We start from the raw sequence: 25,057 nt of genomic DNA, 5'->3' as shown, positions 1-25,057 counted from the left end.
ATGTCGTCGTGCCAGCCCTTCATAACTCAAGGTAGGTAAGCACATAAAATAATTTATGCATAAAACATTTTGGTAGCAGAGCGAAACGTACCGGTGATAGCCTGACGAGCTCTCATTCGTGGGTTTTTTTTATAAGGGTCTACTAAAACCACAGAGTTACCTACTTCAACTGAACTGGGTTTGTTACCGTGGTGAGAGGATGAGCCGGTCAGATCTGCTGTTGCTGACTGCTCCTTTCGTCCACGTTATACTATCACTGTCTTAATAGAGTGCTGCCACGGTTTACTTAACCCTACTTTATTGCATTGTATTATTGAGTTGTATTATGAATTATTGAGTTACGTATCGATGGCAACGGTGCCTAGATACAACAACGATATTACAGCCCCGCTACTCACTCTTTCCGCTCTATAAATATAGGGTAGGTATGTTTTATTGAAACAGACAAAGACAACAAAAGGTAAAGGAAATGATCTCAACCGTGTTGATTTTAATTAAATTATCTCGCAGTGTCCATAGTACCGACCCCAACAATGCAAATTAAGTTGGCGAATAAATTACGGAAATTCGTTGAGATTCAAATGGACACGATTAAAATAAAAATAGCTAATTTAAATAAATTACACGGCTGGAACACGGCTGCTGTTGGCGAAAAGGCTTTTATGAGGCCAGCTTAGTATTTTGCAAAACCATATCCGCTTTTTGCGAGGGAAATGGTCACCGAGTCAGTGAATTTGTTTATTGTACCTGGCCGATTTAAAAGAATGTAATCTTATACATACAGGTCTAAGATATATATCATATCTTAGACCTGTATATAAATAAATAAATAAATAAATGTTCTTTATTTCAGGCAGCACCCATAAAAAATAATAATTACAATTAAAATGTGCATCATAATATAAATACAGTAAAATATAAATTACAATAAAATTAAGTAGGTAGGTACAATATAGGTACCTACAAGTCAATTATTTTTAATTAAAAACTAGCTAAAACATTTAAAACTCTTAACTAGAGTTTCCCGTTCTCGCTCAGGTGCACGCAGATACCACGCAAAATACTATTTTGACTCTCTCTCAGTCGACCCCAAAGGGATGCTATCCGCGTCCGCATCACCGCGTAGAAGTCGCGGACTCCGGCGTCGGCGAACATGCCCTTTGCGCTACAGTATCTCGGCAGCCTGAATAATATTCTAAAAGCATCATTATACTGTACTCTCAGAGTATTATACGCTTTTTTCGTGAAGTTAACCCATAAAGGACAAGTATAGAAAGTCTGACAGAAGGCGTTGAATAGGGTTAACTTCACCTCTCGAGTACAGTGCGCGAACCTGCGTGCGAGCATGTTACACCGCACCGCCAGAGCCCGCCGCTCCCGCTCGATGTCCGCGTCGTCACAGAGTGTCTCTGTCAGCACGTGGCCCAGATATTTAAATGTCTTCTATATAGGTCATACAGGTCATTATAACAAAAGTTGTTCAGAATGAAGAGCTCTGTGACCTACTTTTGGATGTGAATTTACGAAAAACTCACCCTGTAATGCCCTGTATATACACAATGTATAATAATGTAAAATCGAAATGCCAAGATGAAACACAGAACGAAAAAATTCAATCAGTGTCTCACATTGATCGAGTTAAAATAAAATTTGAATAATAAGCGTGTTAGGCAATAAAATTGCAAATCATTTTGATTACGACTTAATACTGACGCCGCCTTCGTTGTAAATATTTTGTACAGTGAAATGTAAAGTACCTACTTATCTATAAGTATTCCTTTGTTTTCCAAGAAATGTAGCTTTTAATATAAAATGGAAGGGAGTGAACAATTGAACATAGAAACGGCTTTAATTTTAATTTATCGCTGAAAGTGTGGGTAAAACTTTTTTCATGGTTTATAGTCAATCGCGTAATTGGGCCTGCGGGTCCAGGTGTACGCAAGTCCAAGTTATTCCGCAGGGACCCACGGAAACTCGAATATCACGGGGTATTTTACTTGTTGTGTAAAAATGACATTTTATTTCAAAAGGAATAGAATTAAGTAGATGATTTCACTAGCGCATGTAGGTACTAAATGATAGGTATAATACAGTCATAACAGGTAGGTATATCTAGTGGATATTGTCATAATGTGTAGGTAGATACTTGCGTCCTTTAAATTTCGTATAATACGGAAATCATTTTTTTTTTTTTTTTTTTTTTTTAAATTAAAAATCTTTATTCATTAAAACATTTTACAAAGAAAACTTAGCGCCGGGGTCCTGTGCTAAGTCGAGACCTGTATTACAGAGACCCCGTCCCTCCTCTCGGGATCACATTACTATTTTAATGATATAAAGTGTATAATAGGTATATAATAATATTACAAAAAAAGTGCAATATAACATAAAATATTTAAGTTAAAAACAAATAATAATTAAGCTATACTTAACAAATCATCAAATTTACAATCTTCTCAATCAGACAACTATTAGAAATAAAGATTCAGTGGAGTCATAGTCCAAGGTTTTAAGAAACGAGATTAGTGTGTGTTTGCAGTGGTGTATTGTCATAGGATAGATTTTGTTTAACTTGTTATATAAAAGGGCTGAGCAAATATTATAGTGTCGACGGGCAAATACTGTTTCAGAAGTGTAATTTCGTATGACAGTGTCTTGTCTTCTTAAAAGATTATTTTTTGGGTTATACGTAACGTGACCATACGTCCCGCTTTGGGCGGGACAGTCCCGCTTTCAAGCTGTGCGTCCCGCTGTCCCCCGCGAGGGCAAAAATGTCCCGCTTTCATAAACAGACCAAACGATAATTTAAATTACCTACATTTTGTAACTTCATTCCATATTTCCTTTCTTTCTTTTAATCACTTGAGACAACTATTCATCTTCTTATCACTTACTCACATAGAGTACAGGGAGTAATAATGATTCCGAGTTCCACCGAGACTCCGCGAGTAACTTCGTTCAGTGACTCGCTCTTGCTCTATCGTGTATATAAATTTTTCTCGCTCACCTACCGATTTATAACAAAGAATAAATGCGTGGGAGTACATGTTTTCCAAAAATGTAATCTGTATTAACTTTTATGAAATGTGAAAATATGATAAGGACTTCAAATTAAACTACTAAATTATAAAAAAAATCAAAATATGATGTTTAAGAATTTTGTAGTGTCTGGTATGAGAACACCCAAAAATTCCGAAAAACTTTTTTCCGAATTTGAAACACCGAATATGTACTTAATTTACAAAATATTGCAATAACGATTTTTTAAATATCGATTTATAAAAATCTAATAGATATAATAATCACGAAGGTTTGTTATTACGATTGTTAAATACACGAACGTTAAAAAATACGATATACCAAAAAATAAAATACAGATTTATTATAATCACGAAAATATCAAATCCGGACCAAAAATATGATAATTCGTGATTTTGTCAAAAATAAAATGAACGTGTCAATAACTTTAGAACCAAAACCTAAAGACAGGTGCGACGACGATCAAAGCAAGGAGGAGCGTATTAGGTGCACAAAGATATCGAAAAACAAAGCGGAGCGTTTCAAATATAGAGTAAAAATATTATATAGTGTTAAATAGAAAACTATAATATGTAGTATTTGTTGTTAAGTTACTCGGATTTTTACAGTGTTTAACCTTAAAAACCTTAAATAGGTGCAACGCGAGCAAAGCAGAAGGAGCGTTTAGGTGCACATAGATGTCGAAAAACAAAGCGGAGCACAGCGAAGCGGAGCGAAGCAAAAAAAATGTTTAAGTTACAATCGGGGTTTGTGTTTTCGGAATATTAAAACTTCGGGATTCATTATTTAAACAATTCGATATAATAGAAAAAATCGTACATTTAAAACATCGAAATTATAACATTCGAAAAATTTACTTTGGTCATTTTAATAAATCTGTTGTTTGAAATTTCGTTTATCAACTTTTTGTAATTTTCGTTGTTCGGAAACTTAAAATTTACTAGAACTATGAAATTCATAATAAAAAAAATCGTAATTTTGATATTCGTAAAAAAGTAATTCGGATTTATGTAGTGTACCCGTCTGGTATATTTATAAAAACATATTAAGTACTTAGGTATCCTAAATATGCCAACTTTACAAGAAGACAATTCATGCATCTCTTTCACATTTCACTCTTTCATCGTAGGGATTGAACTTTCAATTGATGCACTGAGCAAACTGAGCGAAAAGATAAGAAGATAATGATAAGAAAGAAAGATAATATATGTATCTTTGAGGGATATGAAATTCCGCAGGTGTCCCGCTTTGACTAAAAAAATAAATGGTCACGTTAGTTATACGGTGTGGAACGATGTCTCCTTAATATTGAATTGAGTACAAATAATTGCCGGATTGTGAGTAGATTATGTGTACAATACAATTCATAGGTTGGGAATCTGTACGGCTTGAAGAACATAACTTTTATCAATGATCGTTGAGCCCTTTCCAGCTCAATTAGTTTTGTCTTGCAAGCTCCACCCCACGCGCTTATGCAGTAGGTAACAACCGAGCGAGCCAAAGCATAATAGATAGTAGTGAGAAGCTCAGGAGGACATATACTGCGAAGCTTCTTAAATATGAATATTAGCTTTCTGATTCTTTGACATAAATATTCAATATGCATGTACCAGTTGAGTCTATCATCTAAAATGACACCGAGATATTTGATATTAGTGGTTCTAGAGATTATAGGGCATGAACATGAACAAAGTGTTGGTGAAAAGCTTAGTGGTGTATTTTTATTATTGCACGTGTGAAGACGCACCGAAAAAGAATCCGGCGGCATAGACGACTTAAGGATAGAAAAGGTTAAATATTTCGTTTTCGGTATGTTGAGCGTGAGTAGGTTTTTATGAAGCCAAGAAGCTACAACGCGGAGCCCGTTTTCAGTGTGTTCATGAGCTTCATCCCACGTTTTACCATTAAAAATTAACGCTGTATCATCAGCGTAAGAATATATTTTGCAATTTAATAATAGAAGCTCGCACAGATCGTTAATGTAGGTTAAGAAAAGGGTAGGCCCCAGCACACTACCCTGAGGTACACCATAAGTAATAGGGTTTATTGAGCTGGTGCAAGACCCCACCCTAACCTGTTGCTGACGATTCTGTAGAAAATCCTGTAAAATTAAGTAAGGGGTTCCCCGTATGCCAAAACCTTCTAGTTTTTCCAACAAGATGGGGACAGATACAGTATCAAATGCTTTAGTCAAATCTAAGAATACCCCTATGCATTTGTTACGTTTATCCAACGATTGTACAATTTCATCAGTTAAGGTCAGGATAGAGTCTTCAGTGCACTTGCCACTGCAAAATCCAAATTGGTGATTAGAAAGTAGATTGTTGTCATTAAGATATTTTTGAAGTCTAATATTTATTAGCTTCTCTAAAAGTTTCGATAATATAGGAAGAACTGATATGGGTCTATAATTATTGATACTGCATCTGTCCCCACACTTGTGGATAGGGTGCACAATTGAACATTTGAACACATTAGGGAAAACTCCTTTTTCAAAACACAGATTAAAAATATTACATAAGATGGGAACCAGAATGTGACTAGTGTATTTTAAAAACTTTGTAGTGATGTTGTCACATCCGCATGCACTTTTACTATCCAGGCTCATTAGGAGTGAGTGTACTTCCGATTCATCAGTGCACAGTAAAACAAAAGAGTTGGGGAAAGACGGGCGGTTAGGGGTTAAATAATGCGAGACCACAGGCTCTGGTGTTTCCAGAACAGCTTCAGAAAGGTTCTTCCCTATGGAGGCAAAGAATGAATTTATATATTCTACAGATTCAGATGGAGATTTTTTTATGCTCAGCAAATCAGTGTTTGATTGCTTAGAATTTCCGATATTAGCAAAGCTTTTTATACTTTTCCATAAAGATTTTGGATCTGACGTTGATTTTGATAAAACCGAGCGTTCATAATTTATTTTAAGTTTTTTAATTAAGTTATTGCAGAAGTTACGATAACGTCGATAGGTGATTTGCAAGATCGAGTCATCGGGATTTTTATTTAACTTACGATGCATGCTGTCTCTATTACGAATGCAACGTACAATCCCCGAGGTTATCCAAGGCTGGATTATTCGTTTTCTAACTGGAACTCTAATAATTTTTGTGTTTTCGTTGATAACCGAGGATATTTTTTTTACAAGACAGTCTGCTGCGATATTAGGATCGGTATATGACAGTATATTCATTATATTAGATTTTTCCAGTGAGAGTACCGCGTTTTTATAATTAAGTATAGATCGGGTTTTATTTGGTTTGAAAGAGTCATAGTTAAGCTCTATACTAAGGAGGATTGTAGAGTGGTCAGTTATTGTAGTATCAACAATAGCCACCGATGTTTCATACGTAGATTTCATTAGGACATGGTCCAGACAAGTTTTACCATGAGTGGGATATGTATGTGCCGCGAGTAGTCCATGTGATGCCATCAAATTTAAGTATTTTGATTTATTTCGGTCTGTACTGCACGGTAGAATATCGATATTTATGTCACCCACAATATAAATATTTTTTGTATCAGTTACAGAAGTTAGTATTGCGTCCAGTGATTCTAGAAATGTGTCTGCAATAGAAATAGAGGGCGAGCGATAAACACCGAATATCAGCAAGTTTTCTAATTGTAGTCGTAGACAGGAAGCATCGTTAATAATTAGTTCATCAACTTTACAATTTAAACTATTTTTTACATAAATTACCACTCCATCATTTTTATTTAAAAGGTTTTTAGTTTGGAAAACATCATAGTCATCTATCTGGGGGATGTTTTTAGAGGGTGAAAGCTGGCATTCATTAAAAATTAAAACATCAACGTTAAGTGTTGATACAGCTGCCTGAAACCCGTCCAAGTTCTTATAAATGCTTCTTATACATATTTTGTACGGCGATTTTCAGTTTGTTTGGTCCATTAGAAATAAAATCCGAGCATTTTTCCATGCTGCATTTCACCGATCTAGCTATCGACATTTGGTCTAACTCATTATTTATATCTTTAGGGTTGAATATAAAACACTTGAAAGTGGTGGTGGACTGTATTGGATGCCAGGTAAAAGTTTTTATATGACATAATATGAAATTCAATTTTAATCGATATAATAATGTGTAAAAGAAGATCATAAATAGTATTCTGAGTATTCCATAGTGAGGTCTGAGTATTTAATGTGTTGAGTGTGTTGTAGTATTCGAGTGTGGTCTGATAGTGAGTTTTTAACAGGTTTGGTTTTACAACTATAATAACTTTTAATTTATAACATGCAACAAAAATAAGAGTAATAACACTAAAGTACATAGTAGTAGATTTTACAGTGATAGAAACATATAAATTGCAATTACATATGCATAGTCAGTCCTTATTTTTTAGGCTAGTTATTTGTGTTTCATTTTTTAATTGAATAATTGGACTGCTATCATCTTTACGTAGGTAAACTTTCCCATACGATGTCCAGCAGTACTTGTATCCCTTCACGCGGGCAAGATCTCTGGCCAGATAGTACAGCCAGCTTGCTTTTGGGGTAAGTTGTTCCACCAGAAATACTGGAGAGTGATTATTTTGAAATCCTAGGTGCGACGCGTTTAACTTGGCATTCTTATTTGTGGCATTGAATTTCTTAGTGACTCTTAGCAATTCATTTTTTATGATGGTGGAGGACAGTTCGGTGATTATTGATTTATTTGAGTCCTGCTTCCCTTGCACCCTGTATATATCTTTAATTTCACCTTTGCTTAAACTCGCTCCGGTCGAGGTTGCAAGTTGCAACATAATCCCAACCAAGTTTTCTTTTGTTTCATTGGGCAGTTTAGGCACATTTTTTAACTCCACACAAGTTTTACGGGAGCCGCGCTGAAGCTCTTCGATTCGGTCTTCCAGGATAATTATGTATTCCTTGTCCTTTTTGCGTTCAATCTCCATAGAATCTATCTTTCTCTTCATTTCATCAAACTGCGCAGACATAAAGGTAATTGAATTTTCAATGCTCGAGTTTGATTGCTGGATAGTTAGCAAAGTCGGGGTTATTTTTGTTAATTGGTTTTCCTGCTTAACAATCCAGTCGTTAAACATACATTTCATTTCAGACTTGAATTCTGCAAATTCCTTAGACAGGTTATTTTCACAGCTTTTCGATTTATTCCGGGCGAAAACATAGCTAGGCGGGGTAGTTAAGCTATTATCAGCCGCTGAATCTTCCACTAGTTCATTGATGTTTCCATCAGACTTGGACGGGGATCGTAACATCATAATCAACTTTGCAAAAGTATGCGCCAGAAAAGTGAGCTTCTATTTTTGTTTACGTTATGACACTGAGCTATGTGTCGGATGGCAGGCGTTCCCAATACGTTGGGTAGGATGATATTAATGCTGCACGGTAATTAGTGTTATACAAATTTAACTCAAAAACACATTCCACTGCACAGATTTAAGTTTCGATAGCAGTATTACATGTGAGTTTTTAATACTCAACACTCCGAAACACTTTCTGCCTTTAACACAAGGTAAAAACCACTTTTTACGAATTAAAAACACGGGAGCACAACAAACACGTCCGACTTAGTTAACCGCGGAGGGAGGGAATCATTATCAGGTCGTGTGCGGACTTGGGTCCGCGTGTGTTTGGAGGCTGGATCGTTGCGGGAATTGCTATTTACTGAATTAAACCACAATTCTGTATTGATACACGTTCGCACGTTTATTGAGAAGAAAACCGGAAGCCTAACCGTTTACAGTACTACCAATATTAGTACTTAAAATTAGTTAGTCTATGGATTTTTGTGTTGCTACATTTAATAATTGCAACATGCTGCCACCACACCAGAACGAATTAATACCTATTTGTTAACAAAAGTCTATGTAAAGTAATAAATCATACTGTATATGAAAATCTATGTAATATTAATAAATCATACTGTTTATACAAACCTATTTTTACTTTCGATAGTGGACTGTATTTTTGATATATAAGTTAGTTATAAACATTTAATTAATATTTTCAGATGGTAGGTAGCAGTTTTATACTTATAATTAAATCTCGAAGTAACATTCTTAGCCCTACGAAATAATGTTCTTGGGATGGTACATAACCCTAAGAATTACAAAGTTAATTAGTACTTTATAAAAAGTTAAATACATACACAGTTGGAGTTACTGATAAATTCTTAGTCCTACGAAATAATTTCTTGGAATGGTACATAACCCTAAGAATAACCAATTTACATTGTTACATAACACTATGTTAAATACAACAGTCGTGTTTTTAATGAATTCTTAGCACTACGAACTAAACTAAAACTATATTAAACTAAATATTCTGGTTCGCGTGCCCAAATAAGCTGCTAGTGTCAGCCCTAAAACAGTATTTATACATCTCTAACTAGAGAGTGTAGTGCCAGCGACAAGCAACAACAAATACATGAGTATTTACTTATTTTACATTAGTTATTATCTTCAATAGGTAGAATACAGATTTTGTGTATAGATCGATGATGGGTTTTATGGTTAGGCGTTCTAACCTCAACTGCTCTTACTTTACCGTCATGCCCTGGAAATAACTTAACAACTCTAGCCATGGGCCAACACATATTAGGTATATTGTCTTCTTTTAAAATCACAAGACTGCCTAATTTTACGTTATGTTGCTCTTGTCGCCATTTCGGTCTGTTCTGTAAAATGTTTAAATAATATTTATGCCATGTATTCCAGAATTTTTGTTTTAAACTTGTACATAACTGCCAAAACTTAAGTCTATTTTGCGGTATATCACTTACATTCTTTTCTGGGTACATAGTCAAAGCACTACCAGTGATAAAATGACCAGGGGTTAAGTAACAAAAATCATCAGGTTCTGTTGACAATGGTAACAATGGACGACTGTTTAAAATACATTCTATCTCTGTAAGAACCGTATTCATCTGTTCATAAGTAAGTACGTTTTTCTGTAATACCCTTTTTAAATGATGCTTTGTACTCTTCACTGCACTTTCCCAAATGCCTCCGAACGTCGGTGAGTGACTTGGTATGAAGTGGAAATCTATGCCTCTTTGTGAAGCAAATTCATATACTTGTGCTCGGTGCCTTTGTGAAGACTGCAGTGAGTAAAGTTCAACTAATTGTGAATTTGCACATTTAAATGTACTTGCATTATCGCAGTGGACTTCGGTGGGCAAGCCTCTTCTCGAAATCAGTCGTCTAAAACATGCTAGGAAGGTCTCAGTTGTCAAATCGGAAGCCAGTTCTAAATGAATTGCCTTTGTTGCGAAACATACGCAAACTAAAATATATCCTTTACCTATTACGGATCGTCTGATACGTGATAATTTTATTTCTAGCGGTCCACAGAAGTCCACGCCGATAATTTCGAATGGGCGGCTAGTTTTATTAACTCTCCCAGCGGGAAGACTGCCCATTAACTGTTTAGCTACAGTTGCCTTATGTCTGAAACAAGTTACACATTTATGAACTACTTTCTTAACTTCTAACAAACCATTTACAATCCAAAACTTTTGATTCAAATTAGCAAGAACTAGCCTGCTTCCTGCATGCATCAAGCGTTGATGCTCACTCCTGATAAGCAAAGTGGTGATCAGCGAACCTTTAGGTAATATGACTGGGTGTTTATGAGAATAAGCAATTTTTGCATGGTGTAACCTACCCGAAAGACGCAATAGTCCCATCTCATCGAGAAATGGATGGAGGTTAGTCAGATTGCCTGTTAGTTTTTTACCCATACTTAAACATTCTATTTCAGCTGAAAAATATTGACTTTGTTCATATTTGATTATTTGTAGAAGCGAGTTGTGCAATTCGGAGCTTGTTAAGTAGCTAGTGTTCAACTTATTGTTTATTTTGTTAGTGTTATTCAAAAACCTTAATATGTATGCATACAGCCTAACAATTTTGTTAATATCAGAGCATTCGTATAAGCGTTTAAAAACGTACTCTAGCGGGTTTGGCTTTATACACACGGGAGCGCTAGCAAGCACAGCGCAGCTCCTTACCTCTGGTACCTCTTGAGGTATTTTCGGCTCATTACAAGAAAGGTCCCACTTACTGTTTTGTAGAAATTCTGGGCCTCTCCACCACAGATTATTGCCGTTCAGCTCTCCTGGTTGGACTCCCCTACTGATCAGGTCTGCCGGGTTCTCATGGGTATTAACATACAACCAGCGCCATCTAGATGTGTTTTGGTGAATCACATTTACTCGATTCGCCACATATGCTTGCAGTTTTGTAATCTCCGTTTTAAGCCATGCAAGTACAACCTGCGAGTCGCTGAATAAATATACATTCTTAATCTCAATCTTAAGTTGCAACGTCGCGTAGGTTTTGACTACTAATTTAGAAAGCAAAAGTGCAGCATTGAGCTCGAGTCTTGGAACAGTCATATTTTTCTTTTGCACGGGATTTATTCTGGACTTTGAACTGAGTAAATGTGTTGTTACCTTTGTCCCTGAAGCATCTATGAGTCGCAGATACAAACAGCATTCGTAGCCCGTCGTACTCGAGGCGTCAGCAAAACCAATCAGCTGTGCTGTGTGAGAGTCTGAAAAGTCTATGTTTCTAGCTAAAGTTATCGGTTGCATTTTAGCTAATCGCTCAGTATACTGAAGCCATTCTTTCTGGACATCCTGAGGAGGTGAATCATTCCAACTACAGCTTGATGACCACAGTCTTTGCATAATAGCCTTTGCTGTGACTACAATTGGGCCTACATAACCCATAGGGTCATAAATTCTACCTATGTAGCTGAGTATGGTTCTCTTTGTAATTTTTTCTGGATTAAAAGGTTCCGGAGACGAGATTATAAACTTGTCGTCATTTATATTAAGTTGTAGACCTAAAGCTTTCATGTTATAATCGTCTTTTTGAAGGTTTAAGCTTTCAAATTGTCTCTCAGTAGAGGGAACGCCTGTTAATATCCTTTCATCGTTTGTAGACCATTTGTGTGTGTGAAAACTACCTAGCTTTAATAAATTGCACAATTGGTCTTTTGCTGAGAGAATTGTATTTAAATCGTTATGCGAATATATGATATCATCCACGTAAGTGTTTTCTTTGATGATGGATGAAGCTAGGGGGTAATCATTTTTGTACCTAGTTGCCAGCTCATCTAAACAACGTGTTGCAAGATAACTCGATGACTTCAAACCATAAGTTACTGAATCGAGTCTTATAACTTTTAGTGTCTCTGTGGGGCTTTCCCTCCAGAGAATATTCTGAAGTGATGTGTATGCGGGATCGACATTAATATTCCGAAACATGCGCCTTATATCCGTTGTGAATGTGAATTTCCCTAATCGAAATAGGATAATGATATCGTACAGATCTCTTTGGACTGTAGGTCCATTAAGTTGTAAATCATTTAAAGAAATTTTCTTGTTTGTTAGCATTGATGCATCAAAAACAGTACGCACTGGCGTAGTTTTGCTGTTCTCGTTGATGACTGCTCTGTGCGGAAGGAAATATACCGCATCCTTGTTTAAATCGTACATCTCAATGTCTATATAATGACCGTGATTGAGCTGTAAATATTCGTTTATGAATTCTTTGTATTGGTTGAACAAAGCTGGGTTTGCATGTAGTTTTTTCTCTAAGTTCAAAAACCGTTTGTGTGCAAAGTGAAACGAGTCGCCAAGTGCGTCGTTTACCTCGGAAAGTGGTAACTTCAGAGGCAAAGCAACTTGGAATTTGTTATCTTCTAACTTAACAGTACTCTGAAATACCTCTTCGCAAAGTTCCTGTTCTGAAGATTTCTCGCTAAAAATTTCAGGCACTTTTTCTGTGTTCCAAAATTGAGCCATCGTATCATTGAGAGGGGCTAATGTACATTTTAAGACTACCTTGTGTGACGCTGCCTGTGCTAAATGACATGGTATGTTACCTCCTACTATGTGTCCGAACTCAGTGTTAATAATACTCAAGTATCGTCGCGGTGCTGGCGCCGTGCTATCGCTGGTTGACTCAGACTGTGGCCCCGACGCGGTGCTCGGCGGCTGGGCTGGGCTCGGAGGCTGCTCGGGAAGCTCGATCTTTATCGGCTCCGTCTGGAGCAACAGCGTCTGAAACACGACATCAGAACTGATGAGCATATTGATCTCACCTGGTTCGTAAAACTTTTCATCGGCCAAAACAACATTTTTGGGTATCTGAATGCCTGTAAGGTTAATTTTGTTTTGAGGTAGATTGCATGTAACACTTTCTACTATCTGGCAGGTAATTGTGGTCTTGTATGGCGATCTCAATGACTGAATTTCGATTGGAATGCATGCTTTGATGGTGCTCTGTTTATTTGTGATCCCAATAATATTTAAATCACTTGACTTGGGCTTTCCCCCAAGTAATTTGACTAGCTTTGAGGAAACAAATGATACCTGGGAACAGCTGTCCAGGAGTGCTCGTACATGATACTCTGTACCATCTCTGCCTATGATCTTTACTCTCGCTGTAGGGAGAAGAACATTATTTTCTGCATATCCTGACAAAGTCACTGGTGCTGGTTGATGTGCACTCGCAGGCTCTGGGAACTTGTCACAGTGCAAGATAGTGTTGTGTTTATCCTTGCACAGAGAACACCTGAAGTGAAACCTACACTTGCCTTTGTGTGATCCTAAACAAATCATGCACAGCTTGTTTCTATGTATGAACTCTACCCTATCAGGCGCAGTCAATGTTAGAAACTTTTTACAGGAATATAATTTATGGTCAGTTAACTTACAGTGAGAGCATTGTGTTCCTGTCACGATGTGTGTTGCAGCCATGGGTCTGGACTTAGTTGTGGATGCCCGGTTGTCCATGCTTGTATGCTGAGCATTTTGACTGGGCTCAGCGCTTTCCAACGCAAGGGCTCTCCGCTCCAGATACTTGAGAAATTCTTCCACGGCAGGATCTGCATCTTGATTTCTTTCGAGCTGGTAAGCTCGAGCTGTGTAGCCATCTAGTTTACGAGACAAAACACATAATAATATTGCATCCCAATACTTTACATTAGATTCCTGATTTTTTAATGCCGCTAACTCCTGCCTTACAGTGGCTATAAATTCCCTGAGGTTGCAGGCAGTAGATTTGGTTAACGGCTTTAGATCTAAAAGACGACCTATGTGCTCATTTATGATCCTCTGTTTGTTGTTGTATCGGTTGTTCAGTAGTTCCAATGCAACATTGTAGCTATCCCCAGTTATAGGTAGGTTTTTAATCAAGTTTAGAGGTTCCTCCTGAAGGAAGGAACGCAAATAATAAAACTTCTGTACTGTGTCTAAGGACTTATCATTATCAATCATAGATGTAAACAATGTTATGAAAGGTGTGTAGTCACCAAACTTACCATTGAAGCTACCAATGTTTATAGCAGGTAATTTCGTTCTTTGGCTGCATTGGGCTGTTGTGTTGTAAGCTGTTGGCTCTTGTAGGTTTCCAGAATTTAATGTCGTTAATGTCTGATTGAAACATGTCAAGGTTTGATAGTATGTTTCCTCCACTAGCACTATATTTTCATCGTCATTTGGATTTAAATACAACAAATCCTGATTGAGCTCTTCGTATTCACTAAAGGCCTCGGTTAACCTTTGCTTTTTGACGAGCAATTCGTCTTTGGAGCATGACGACAAGTTTTGCTTTGAAAATGTAGCCAATCTTGTTAGCGTGGCTTTAATGTAACCTCTTTTAATGTTTTTCTGTTTGACAATATCACTTGTTTCAGACATATCGACAACTGTAACTTGCACTTAAACAAAATATCTTATACTATTACAAATAACCAGGGTTAAACAGTTAAACTACTACAACAAACAACTATTTGAGCACGCGAACCAAAATTGTGTCTTTCAATAAAAAGACAAACACAATAAAAATGGCTGCTGAATGAATGAAAGGAATCTTTGAAAAAAACATACAGTATTGTCTCTGGATATTTGCTGGTACGGTTGGCACACCTGACTGAGTTCCGCAGCGAATGACACGATGTGTAGCTCGCGCGCCGCTCGCTGTCTCTGTCGCACCTTGCGTACCGCTGTCTCTTTCTGCACCGTTGCAGAAATGAACGTAGCTCTGGCGCCTCACTGCACCTTGCCGCCGAAATTAATGGCGGGAAATATGATGTTCGCTGACGATGAGGGCGTCCTTGTAGAATACTTGCTTGGCCCGCCTTGTTTTTGATGATTGCTTGAACCCGTCGTTTGCTTCGCTTACGATTGACGAGAGACTCCGAGGTGTTTTGCGTCGTCCCACGTACGAAGCAAATGGTTCAAGATGGCTGGCCTTGGCTTGTACCCAGCTTCTCCTCTGTAGATCGCAGAATGATCGTGTGGCTTTCTTCGCAACTCCACGCAAATATCAGTTGTTGCTCGTTAGGACCATGTGCGGACTTGGGTCCGCGTGTGTTTGGAGGCTGGATCGTTGCGGGAATTGCTATTTACTGAATTAAACCACAATTCTGTATTGATACACGTTCGCACGTTTATTGAGAAGAAAACCGGAAGCCTAACCGTTTACAGTACTACCAATATTAGTACTTAAAATTAGTTAGTCTATGGATTTTTGTGTTGCTACATTTAATAATTGCAACAGGTCGTAATCGTCCACTGCTGCACAATTAACATATTAGGCTAAGAAATATACTGAAATAAATTCAAACAAAATATTAAGAAAGTTGGTATATTTTTTAATGAATATGAAGATAACTTTGAATATAAAAGGCAAAAAGGTAGCAATTTAGCATAGTTTAAACAAATATCACCTGAGCAGTAAACCGACAGTAGCGCAGCTCTCAACACTCCATTTTGAAACACGTAGCATTTGTTTATTGCTGTTTTATATGTTTTTACCGAAATACAGGGTGCGTTCTCAGCGGAATTAGCTCCGTGCAACGTTTGTGGCAACATTACCTCTATTCTTCCAGTAATAGTGTTGGTAATCGCTTGTAATGGGGCTCGGTGTTCAGGTATTAACTTTTTTTGTTGTTGTTGCGGATATGAAAGGAGTATTGTTTCTGTTCGCGTGTGAGTTTCATTTTCGGGATTCGCACCAGGTGAAGGGGTAAGCGGTTGAAAACCGTTATTCTGCAGTTTTGTACCGGCTATGACTATTCGGTAACGTGAAAATTTTACGTATAATCGTAAGATAAGATCGTAGTAATAAAAGTGTGTAAGTAGCGATGATGTTCGTTACTCTTTGACGCAAAAACAAATGAACGAAAAAAAAACTATAAGGTTTACAAATCACGTTCGGAAACGTTTTTTTTTTCTTTCTCTACTAAGTTTAGTAAATTAATCCTAATTCGTTTGCGCAACAAATAACTGAGGCATTCTGTAAAGGGTGTTTGTTAATCCACGGCCCCGATGTTTGCCGCGCCCGCCAGGTGGCGCTGTGTAAACACACAAATAAGGTCGTCTATCAAACTGAAATTTATTACTTTTGTCTGAAAGTTCTCTTATGACGCGAATGATTAATGCGGGTGAAACTCTACTGGTACTCTCTGTATAGTGTTGACTAACTTTTAATTGTTTTTCTTTGCATGCGTAACGGTTTTAGCCTTAATTAATACAACGTCCTTAGGTTAGGTGTTTAAGAATAGTTCTGAGGTTTTTGAGGCAACTTTTCACATTACTAATGTATTTTTGTTAGAAGTTATCGTGTTTGAATCTTTTTTTTTGCTTTATACAACTCTCAATAAATTCTGTAATTTATTTAAATGAGTGAGGTTGACATCGATGTAAAACGGAAATTAGGGTGTAAATCTAATTCCACAACATCCACCATTTTGAAGGATATAGATAATTATAATTGATTCAATGCAGAAATTAAATTGTGCCAGTTCAATAAAGTCGTGGTAATCGTCCTAATATTATACCATATTGACGGTATAAAATTGAGATAGAAAGTTTGTGAGTGTTTGTGTATGTTTGTTACATTCATGCATATTTTTTTTCGTTGAAATAAAAAGATTTGAGTAGATGAAACTTTACAGTAATATGCTTGTAATAGCAGAAAAAATACTTCATTTTTCTAAATGCACAAAGTATAACGTTATAAGACTATGAATTCATGTCCCTATCTCCAAACAGCCAGGGCTGGTCTGGCATTATGTGATGATGGATTTAATAACGATCTAACGCGTATTAGAATGTTGCCAGCTAAATTATCTGCGCATAATTATGCTCGCCTCACAGCTTCACACTAATAATAATAATAATCTGTTCTGAACACTTCTGTTCCCGCTCTGTTTCAGATTAGACTTGCTTTAATGAATCACATTATTCATGCTATGAAATTGTGTACACAAGTTGTACCTCTCAACTATACACTACAGCGTTCAGAATTAAACAATTGTTGTTGTTCTGTACTCGTTAATAAGTACTTTATGTTGGTGACCAACATTCGTAAACATTATGTAAAACATCTGGATGTTTGGTCCTTCGTACTAGGTCAGAAAAATAGGAATAGCGGCACTAGTTTATATGGAATATTATTAGTTACTTGAAGAATAAATTAACTTTTTTTCCAATACTCCCACAGTGGACATTTTAAGCTAAACATTCATTTATTAACTATTCCATATCGCAAAAGTCTAATAAAATAAATATCGCAGCTAAAAATATCACATTCGCATTTGTTTGCAGTACACACACAGATTATTATTACCCAGTTATTACCTTATTGCAATGTTTGCCGGCAGCGTTGTTCCGAGCCGAGAAATAAGAAGAGTAAATAAAAGCAGCTCGTTAGAAAGTCTGTAAATAATGAAATAAGGTGGAGAAGAAAATAGAGCTAAGCGCTCACACTCGCACAATATCTAATGACAAATAGCGAAGCCTCCGGACTCGGGTTTTAATGGCTCGAAATTTCGGACAACAGCCGAAATGAATTTCATTGTGGGCGGTCGCCGCTCGCGAAATGAGTCCCATTGTCAGATGAAACAAGACAGGAAAATTACGGAGGTCCCGCGATTGTGCCGCCCGGCTAGCACCCGGTGTTTTCTCAATTTTGTCGGTTTCCACGCGACTAGTAGTGATTATTTTGGCGCGCGGTTTTCGAGGCGTTTTCGCGTCCATTTTAGTTTTCCGGCTTTATTATAGCGGAAAATGAGATTTGCGGGGCGGGCTAGGCTCGTGATGTGGTTTCGCTGCGATTCTGCATTGATTTAAGTTGCAGAGCTAGTTCCCATGACGCTGAGCAAATTTGTGCTGTAGGCATTCGTTATTTATGGAGGTAGTTACGTTCGTTATGTTTGCATTTTCCGGTGAATGAATTACCAGAATGGAAGGCCTAGGTTTGCGTATGCGAGGTCTAAACTCATGAACTCATCGGCATCGTAAACTTCAAAAGTACCTATCTTGGGGAACATCCCGAATTTGAATCGAAACTAGGGAATCATTCGCATAGTAAACCGCTGCACTATTCGGTCACAGAAAATATTTAATAGTTTATTATTCAGCGGCCGGCAGTCACGAATCGCAATCTTCGAGGGAGTGAATTGAATTAATAGAGCAACTCGCCAATATTGATGAGAGGTTCCTCGAAGGGTCACTTTGAATTCAATATTGTAAAAAGCAATCCGGTATGAGTGGCTCACTTACAAAGCTTCCAATTTGCACTTTGAAGTATCTCAATTTAGTTTTTGTTGCCAAGTTTCTATATACACGATAACATAGGTAGGTCACGCAGGTGCTGAACACAATATCACTTCTAGATTGGTCACCCATTTCAGAGATATTGAGCAGCAGAGAGACTCACAATTACACACATCAAACAACCTTTTTCATTCAAGTCTACTAAGACTGAAACTATAAATTTAATATAAATACTGATACAAAACCCCTTTATCTCTTCAATAACTGAACAGTTCTCACAGTACAACCTGTAGATCTAGCGGGAACTACACATCTCGGCCTGTTCCCATTCGGCTCACGTACCAATTAGTGACTGTCAATGTAATCCGGGGGCTGCCGAGTGAATACTTCGAGCCGATTTGTTCTGCCGATTGTTTTTGTTGCCACAAACGCGCCGATTGCATCTTAATGCGGCTAATGGGGACCAACCCTAATGACTCGACCCCTGATTTTGAGGATTGTGACGCTTGTGTCTGCGGAGTAGGGAGCGGTTTTGCGTGGCAACGAGCAGTGGTATGAGACAGTGTGTTGGACGGCAGGTTTAATATACGAGAGTGGGATGAAATGCTGTGTAACGTTGTAGTGATGGCGGATGGGAGTAAAATATATTATTTCCTGTACATGGATAGCGCAGAAAATCTAGAGACACTTTAAACCAAAATAGTTTTCGCCTTTTTATGTTTTTTGCGGATGGTTGTGAATGAAATGATAAACCATATCAATTTTAAATACTGTATAGTTTTGAGTTTGAAGAAATGTAATTATTCCTAAGTGACCCGTAATAATGCAAACGCTATATAGATTGCACCTGTACAACCGACTGTCGTAAAAGTATTTCTTAGTTTTGTAAAACACGAAAAATATAAAACAAAGACGGTAAATACACATTTTATGTTTGTTCCTGCAAATTGAATAGAAATATAAAAATAAATTGCAAAGTTATGCTTCAGTCGTGTCGTAGCTTCGTTCGTAGCAACTGCTCGCGCTACGACGGCAGCGTAGCACGGTGCTACGCCGCGCCGTAGCATACTGTTAAAAAGTTACAAAAGTTATAACTATTTTGTTGTGGTTATAGATTAAAAAGTTTTTTTTATTGATTACGTTTTTTACGAATAAGTCATAAACCTGTAGAGAACTTAAAAATACAGTACCATAGCGTGTTACTTGTAGTATTTATTCAGATATGTCTGGGGGTGGAGTGGGGGGCATACTTTGTGCAGCCAACAGGCAGCGGTGACACGGTCTGCTACTGCTCACTGGAAAAAAGTACACATCACCGTGAACAAAATATAACTGTAAAATTTTACAACGAATAAATTGTATTAATACAATATAGACTCACGTCTCTCACGCACGATTCGTAGAGAGTTTCTAAAAGAGTAATTTGGTACAAACATTCATATTTATATATTGTTATTTAGGCGTTTTTTTCTGTAACATGTACTGTAGGCTCGTCACAAGAGTCTTAAGTCTCCTGTATTTTTTTACGTAAATGAAGGTAATTAATTTATACCAGTGGGGTCACTCTATATGACGAAAAACGAAGTTTCAGAGCGTTGCTGCGCGATCCACGACTCTATCTCGTTGTGTTAAACATGCCGATTGCACGACAGCTCTCGTTCGTTCGTTTTTCGTCAGTATAGAGTAACCCTCTAGGCGCGGATTCTACTAACATCTTCAAACAGGTATAAATCCAGATTATCTTACGTTTAATCACTCTTTGAAGTCTATACGAGTCACCTTTAATACGGCCATTACTGATAAAGCAGACTTTAATCACTGCCAAACTGGAGAATGGGATAGATGTATCGAAACAGACAGAGACAGAATATGTAGGGTATCTTTTGTTTAGAACTAAGTTAGGTTGTTTCTTTTCTTCTGCTTAAAATAACATAGTACGATCTTGAACAATGAAATTTAAATATTATGAACTAGATGGAGTGTCAGTATAAAGTAAAGTGGATATGTCACTCGGGATGTTTCTTTCGTGCACTCTTTGATAGCAATTACTAAGTTAATAGATAATTTGTAAATTTTATGTGTATGATACTTAGGGTCCGTCTCCTCAGGCGAGGTAATCGCGACAACTCTATCGTCATGCCACGAATTTCTATGTACTCCCATAGAAGGTGTCTCCACACGGCGATATTATCGTCAACTCGTCGCGATTTATCACCCGTGGTTACGACAACTTAGTAGCAAATAACGTAGCGTGTGAAATAAGAACTGCTCAGGACCCAGTATCCACATATTCAGGACTACTTCATGTTTACAAAGCAATAGTGAATATGCACTACTGCTGAAACTGGATGCTCCGCGCCAATCAAAGCTTTAGCGTCGTTGTATTACAAGCACTATTAAAGTGCGTCTATTTTTATCATGATAGGTCAGTCGGTAGTGATCTAGTTTCTGGTGTTAGGGCCGTGGGTACGAATCCCGCCCAGAGGAAACATTGTGTGATAAGCATTTTTTTTGCTTTCCTTCTGGTTGTATATCTATAAAATGTATATAAATATCAGCTGTCGGACCCATATTACTCGCTCCCTCGCTCGGCCTAGTTTAGGGTCGGATGCCCGCGAGATGTCCCCATATATAATTGTTATTGATTTGAAATCACAGTTTTGTCCCGAATATGGCGTCTGATACTCTTGGCCTTAGCGTATCCATAGCGTATCATCGACGATCGTTTGTAGGCAGGTGAGGGTACGCTGCCTCAAAGGGTGCATAATAAGTAGTATGGTGATTGGTTTCGGAAAAAAGGTACGGTTATCGGTTAACCTGCCTTCTTGTTAGGTTTATTTTGGAGAGAAAAATACTTGTATCCTCTTGTAGGTAATCTCATCCCGGATCTACTCATGTAAAGATACAGAGAGCTTATCCGATGTCTTCGGCTCTTTGACTTGTAATTATCTACAGAATTACTAATAATAATAGTGGTGTTTGGCCGTGATCAGACAATTAGTACTAAATTATCTGCCTGGTTGCGGTCGCCCTAGTGTTGGTAGGTTTAATAACGTAATTGCTATGTCTATACGACAATATACTTAGGTACATATTTAGACTTGTTTGAGCGTACAAATATCCTAATAAGTAGTATTATAAACGTGAAAGTTTGTATGTATGGATGGAAAGATGTATTGATGTTTGTTAAGTAAGTAACGAGAAAACGGCTGGACCTATTTTTTATGAAATTTGGTATGTAATATGCTGACGGGCTAACCAAACAGGCACGGTGACATTATTAGAGACTTTTTATCCCGGAATTCCCACGGTAAAACGAAGAAATGATGTGGAGCTCGTGGCAAAGCTAGTCCATTATGAGGATGAAAATTTCACTAGATTTTTTTCTCACTAAAGGTAATTCAAACTTACTCAATATCCTCATGGTTTCCTCAAGTTTCCTCTCGAACAGAGTGCCGACCAGGAGGAACAAGGCCACGGCAAAAAGCACGGGAGCTATTGAGCCCCATTCCATAGATTACATGGGACACTGGAAGTATCAACATCATCTTTACAATAATCCACATTTGACCCACATATTATATTGTGGGACAAATTTGGATTAATACGCTAGCCGTATCAGTGTTTTGAAATGAGATTAGGGTAGGATACGCGTCTGGATTCTAAATGTGTTGTTATATTTACCGTATGAGCAGGTGGTTTCATTAAAAGGAATCCATTGGTCAGGTGGGGCAGTGTATGTAGTAGTATTAAACACATTAACTTGGGGAGACTTTAAGGTTATCAGAAAATATAATCCGGGATCTTTGAATAACGTTATTATTACCTCTGCTGGGATTTCAAAATGTTGGACATTCGTGTACAACTTCATAATTTATACAAATTTTTAAGCAGGCACGCACATTAACAGGTATATTATACTAAAATATGACTAAAATCATTCTGGACTTCATGAGGTCATGAGGAAATATTTTGTTATGAAATAGTCATAGAATAAGGAGTCGACTGTCACTACTGCAATGTGAACAGTTTGTTATAGCCCGTTATTATTATGAGGTTTATTCCTAAGTAGCAAATCGAATCAAATATATATGATTATTGATAATAATAATATTATGTACAACGTATAAATGTTTAGGCCGCGTTAGGTTACCCTCAAAAATTACCTCCTACCTTAGAGTAAATACCCTCCCTCCAAAAAGACTAAGAATTTTTAATAACAGTATAATCAACCGAAGTAAGAGTTTCCCATGGATTTCCAGTCATCTAACGGCTCTTCTAATTTATGTCTTTTTTCCGTCCGGTTCCGGCAATAGCAAAACATCCGTCAAACAGACGAGCCAATATTCTAGATCACGACACAGCAACAGCGTCAATCAGCAGATAGTATTAATAATCCAAGGAGAATAATTAGCTTCCCGTCCAATCGTAGTAAGCGGATTACACCACCCACGGTGGAGCTGTGTTTAACTATAGCTAAAGGTTTAATGTAGATTAATTACCTACCTAATTACTCTAACTGGCCATTTTAATTTGTGTCGATAAAGTCTTTACTTTACTTATACTCGTAGTACAGCCTACTTCAGTTGGTGGTTACTTTTGTAAGTTCCAATGAGGCTGAAATGGTTCATTACTAGTCGATTGATCCAACATTTCGCCTACTGTAAGTAGTTTGTGGACCAACGTTTGAAGGTTTTTCAACGTTTGTTGAACGAAAAATGTGTAGGATAACAGTTAATGGGTTCAATAGAGATATTATAGAACCCTTCCGGAATCTATAATAATGAATTCTGATACAAATGAATATTTGCCATCTGGGCAGGTTGTACATGTACAGCAGTCAATCATTCGGCTAGCCATGACTGCTATTATCTAGGTAAGTTTGAAAGTGTCACCTTAGCTTTCCTCAAAAGTTTACGCTAATACCTCAGCCTTGACTACACCGATGGTGGTAGGTCTTCTGCAATACTGTTGCTAAAAATCCCATCGCATTTTCAAAACTAAATTTTCATTCTACTTAGCTCACGTTTAAACTACGACACGGAAATCTCGGTCTCAGGGGAATCCCACCAGTATTCATATTTAAATGTCCAGTATTAGATTCAAAAACGTAGCTGCGATATAATCCTTAATTTAAGGTAACAAATGTCAAGTTGGCGTGGCATTTTCAGCTGGGATTCCGTGGAAGCCTTGCACTCACGTCCGTGTAATGCATAATATTGTCTGCATAAAAAGTCCTCCCTGACAGTTACAGAGCTCAGATTAGCCACGCCAAGGATTTTTTGACCATTTTTTTTACTTTTAAAAAAAAGGACGTTCGGTTATAGCAATCAATTTAATCACAAGCCTTGTAAGTAGGTATTTTTCGGACATACCAGCCAAATGCAATAAGAAGTTTATCTTACGGACTTCATATAATAATAGGTAACAACGCCTCCACAAACTTCGTATACTTAAGTTAGTATCTTAGTTTACAACAAGATCTTTAATTTCGTGTCAACCGAAGCACCAAATTCTCTTAAAACCGGAGTCGGTGTTTGTCAAGGAATTTTAGACTCAAAGCGCATAGTTTCAGCTTACTTTGCGGAAAATGTTCCTTTATGCAGGCGCGATGCTCCCGACGTAGATGAGATGCTGCTGGGTGAGACACTGACAGTTCATCTGCAGTTAGCGAAATGCATCATCATCATATGCCACTGTCGGACGTAAGTGGATAAGTATGTCGTTTGAAGATATCCAGCGTCTTAGATATAACTAATCGAGATACGTTTGTCTGTACAAAAATATAGGCATGTCAAAAAAATCCTTTAAAATCTTACAAAGTTCTCATTTATGTACCCTGTGCGTATTGAATACATGAGGTATACAATACATAAACATATTATCTTGGAATGGAGCGATGTTTAATATCAATCAAACTTGAATTCTTGTGATCATGAATCACACCATTTGCTGCTCAAGTGTTCTCCCCTGGTGTATAAAGTTAAAAGTTATTCCCTTTTAATTGACCGTTAGACAGATAGCCATCTGCAGTTAAACACAAAGAGCCCCTAACAGGAAGCGCCAGCGGTTTTTATTATTGCCTTTCAATTTAATATTTTGATTCATGCTTATCAGTGGTAAGTAGGCAGATAATATTATATTAGGCGTGTGAACCCAACGACCCGCAGTGGACCAGCGTGGTGGGAAATGGTCCAAACTTAGGAAGGCATTTTAAACCTTAAACGATGCTTAAATGTATATGAACAAAGGTTCCATTCAAGAGAGCCAGGTGGTAGAAACTAACACCCTCCACCGCAGAGAATAGAATAGAACCTTGTTCATCAGTTCTACCTTCAGTCGGCCTGACAGTGTAGCCTCCCCGCCCGGCCGTCGTGCGGCGCGCCGCAGCACGTCAGCAGAATTAGGCCTTACTTCACGACGCGACAATACTGCCAGATTACACACACCCTGTATACGTGTTA

The 25,057-nt window shown here is 37.6% G+C and overlaps 1 protein-coding gene and 1 long non-coding RNA gene across 4 annotated transcripts; both read right to left on the bottom strand.

The window, feature by feature from the left end:
- Window positions 1–8,902: 8,902 nt before the first annotated feature.
- LOC125490554 lies at window positions 8,903–14,998 on the bottom strand. Of its 2 annotated transcripts, none has more exons than XM_048630109.1 (3): window positions 14,351–14,998; window positions 13,745–13,963; window positions 8,903–13,088 (listed from the first exon to the last, which is right to left on the bottom strand). In XM_048630109.1, exon 3 carries the CDS (start codon window positions 12,828–12,830, stop codon window positions 9,465–9,467), a length of 3,366 nt encoding a protein of 1,121 aa, XP_048486066.1. In that variant the 5' UTR covers window positions 12,831–13,088; window positions 13,745–13,963; window positions 14,351–14,998; the 3' UTR covers window positions 8,903–9,464. The 2 variants fall into 2 exon arrangements, with proteins under 2 accessions (XP_048486066.1, XP_048486067.1); XM_048630110.1 differs by having other exon boundaries at window positions 14,351–14,994.
- Window positions 14,999–19,701: 4,703 nt separating this feature from the next.
- Window positions 19,702–22,519, bottom strand: LOC105382359. 2 transcript variants are annotated; one of them, XR_005253828.2, is made up of 3 exons: window positions 22,420–22,519; window positions 22,005–22,122; window positions 19,702–19,888 (listed from the first exon to the last, which is right to left on the bottom strand). It is a non-coding gene; the product is annotated as an uncharacterized LOC105382359 (long non-coding RNA). The 2 variants fall into 2 exon arrangements; XR_960531.3 differs by lacking the exon at window positions 22,420–22,519 and adding an exon at window positions 22,278–22,419.
- Window positions 22,520–25,057: the final 2,538 nt, after the last annotated feature.

The sequence above is a fragment of the Plutella xylostella genome, chromosome 25 (genome assembly GCF_932276165.1).
Source record: "Plutella xylostella chromosome 25, ilPluXylo3.1, whole genome shotgun sequence".
Classification (NCBI taxonomy): Eukaryota; Metazoa; Arthropoda; class Insecta; order Lepidoptera; family Plutellidae; genus Plutella; species Plutella xylostella.
Note: the sequence above shows the minus strand (reverse complement) of the source record. Positions and strands in the feature narration are given on the sequence as shown.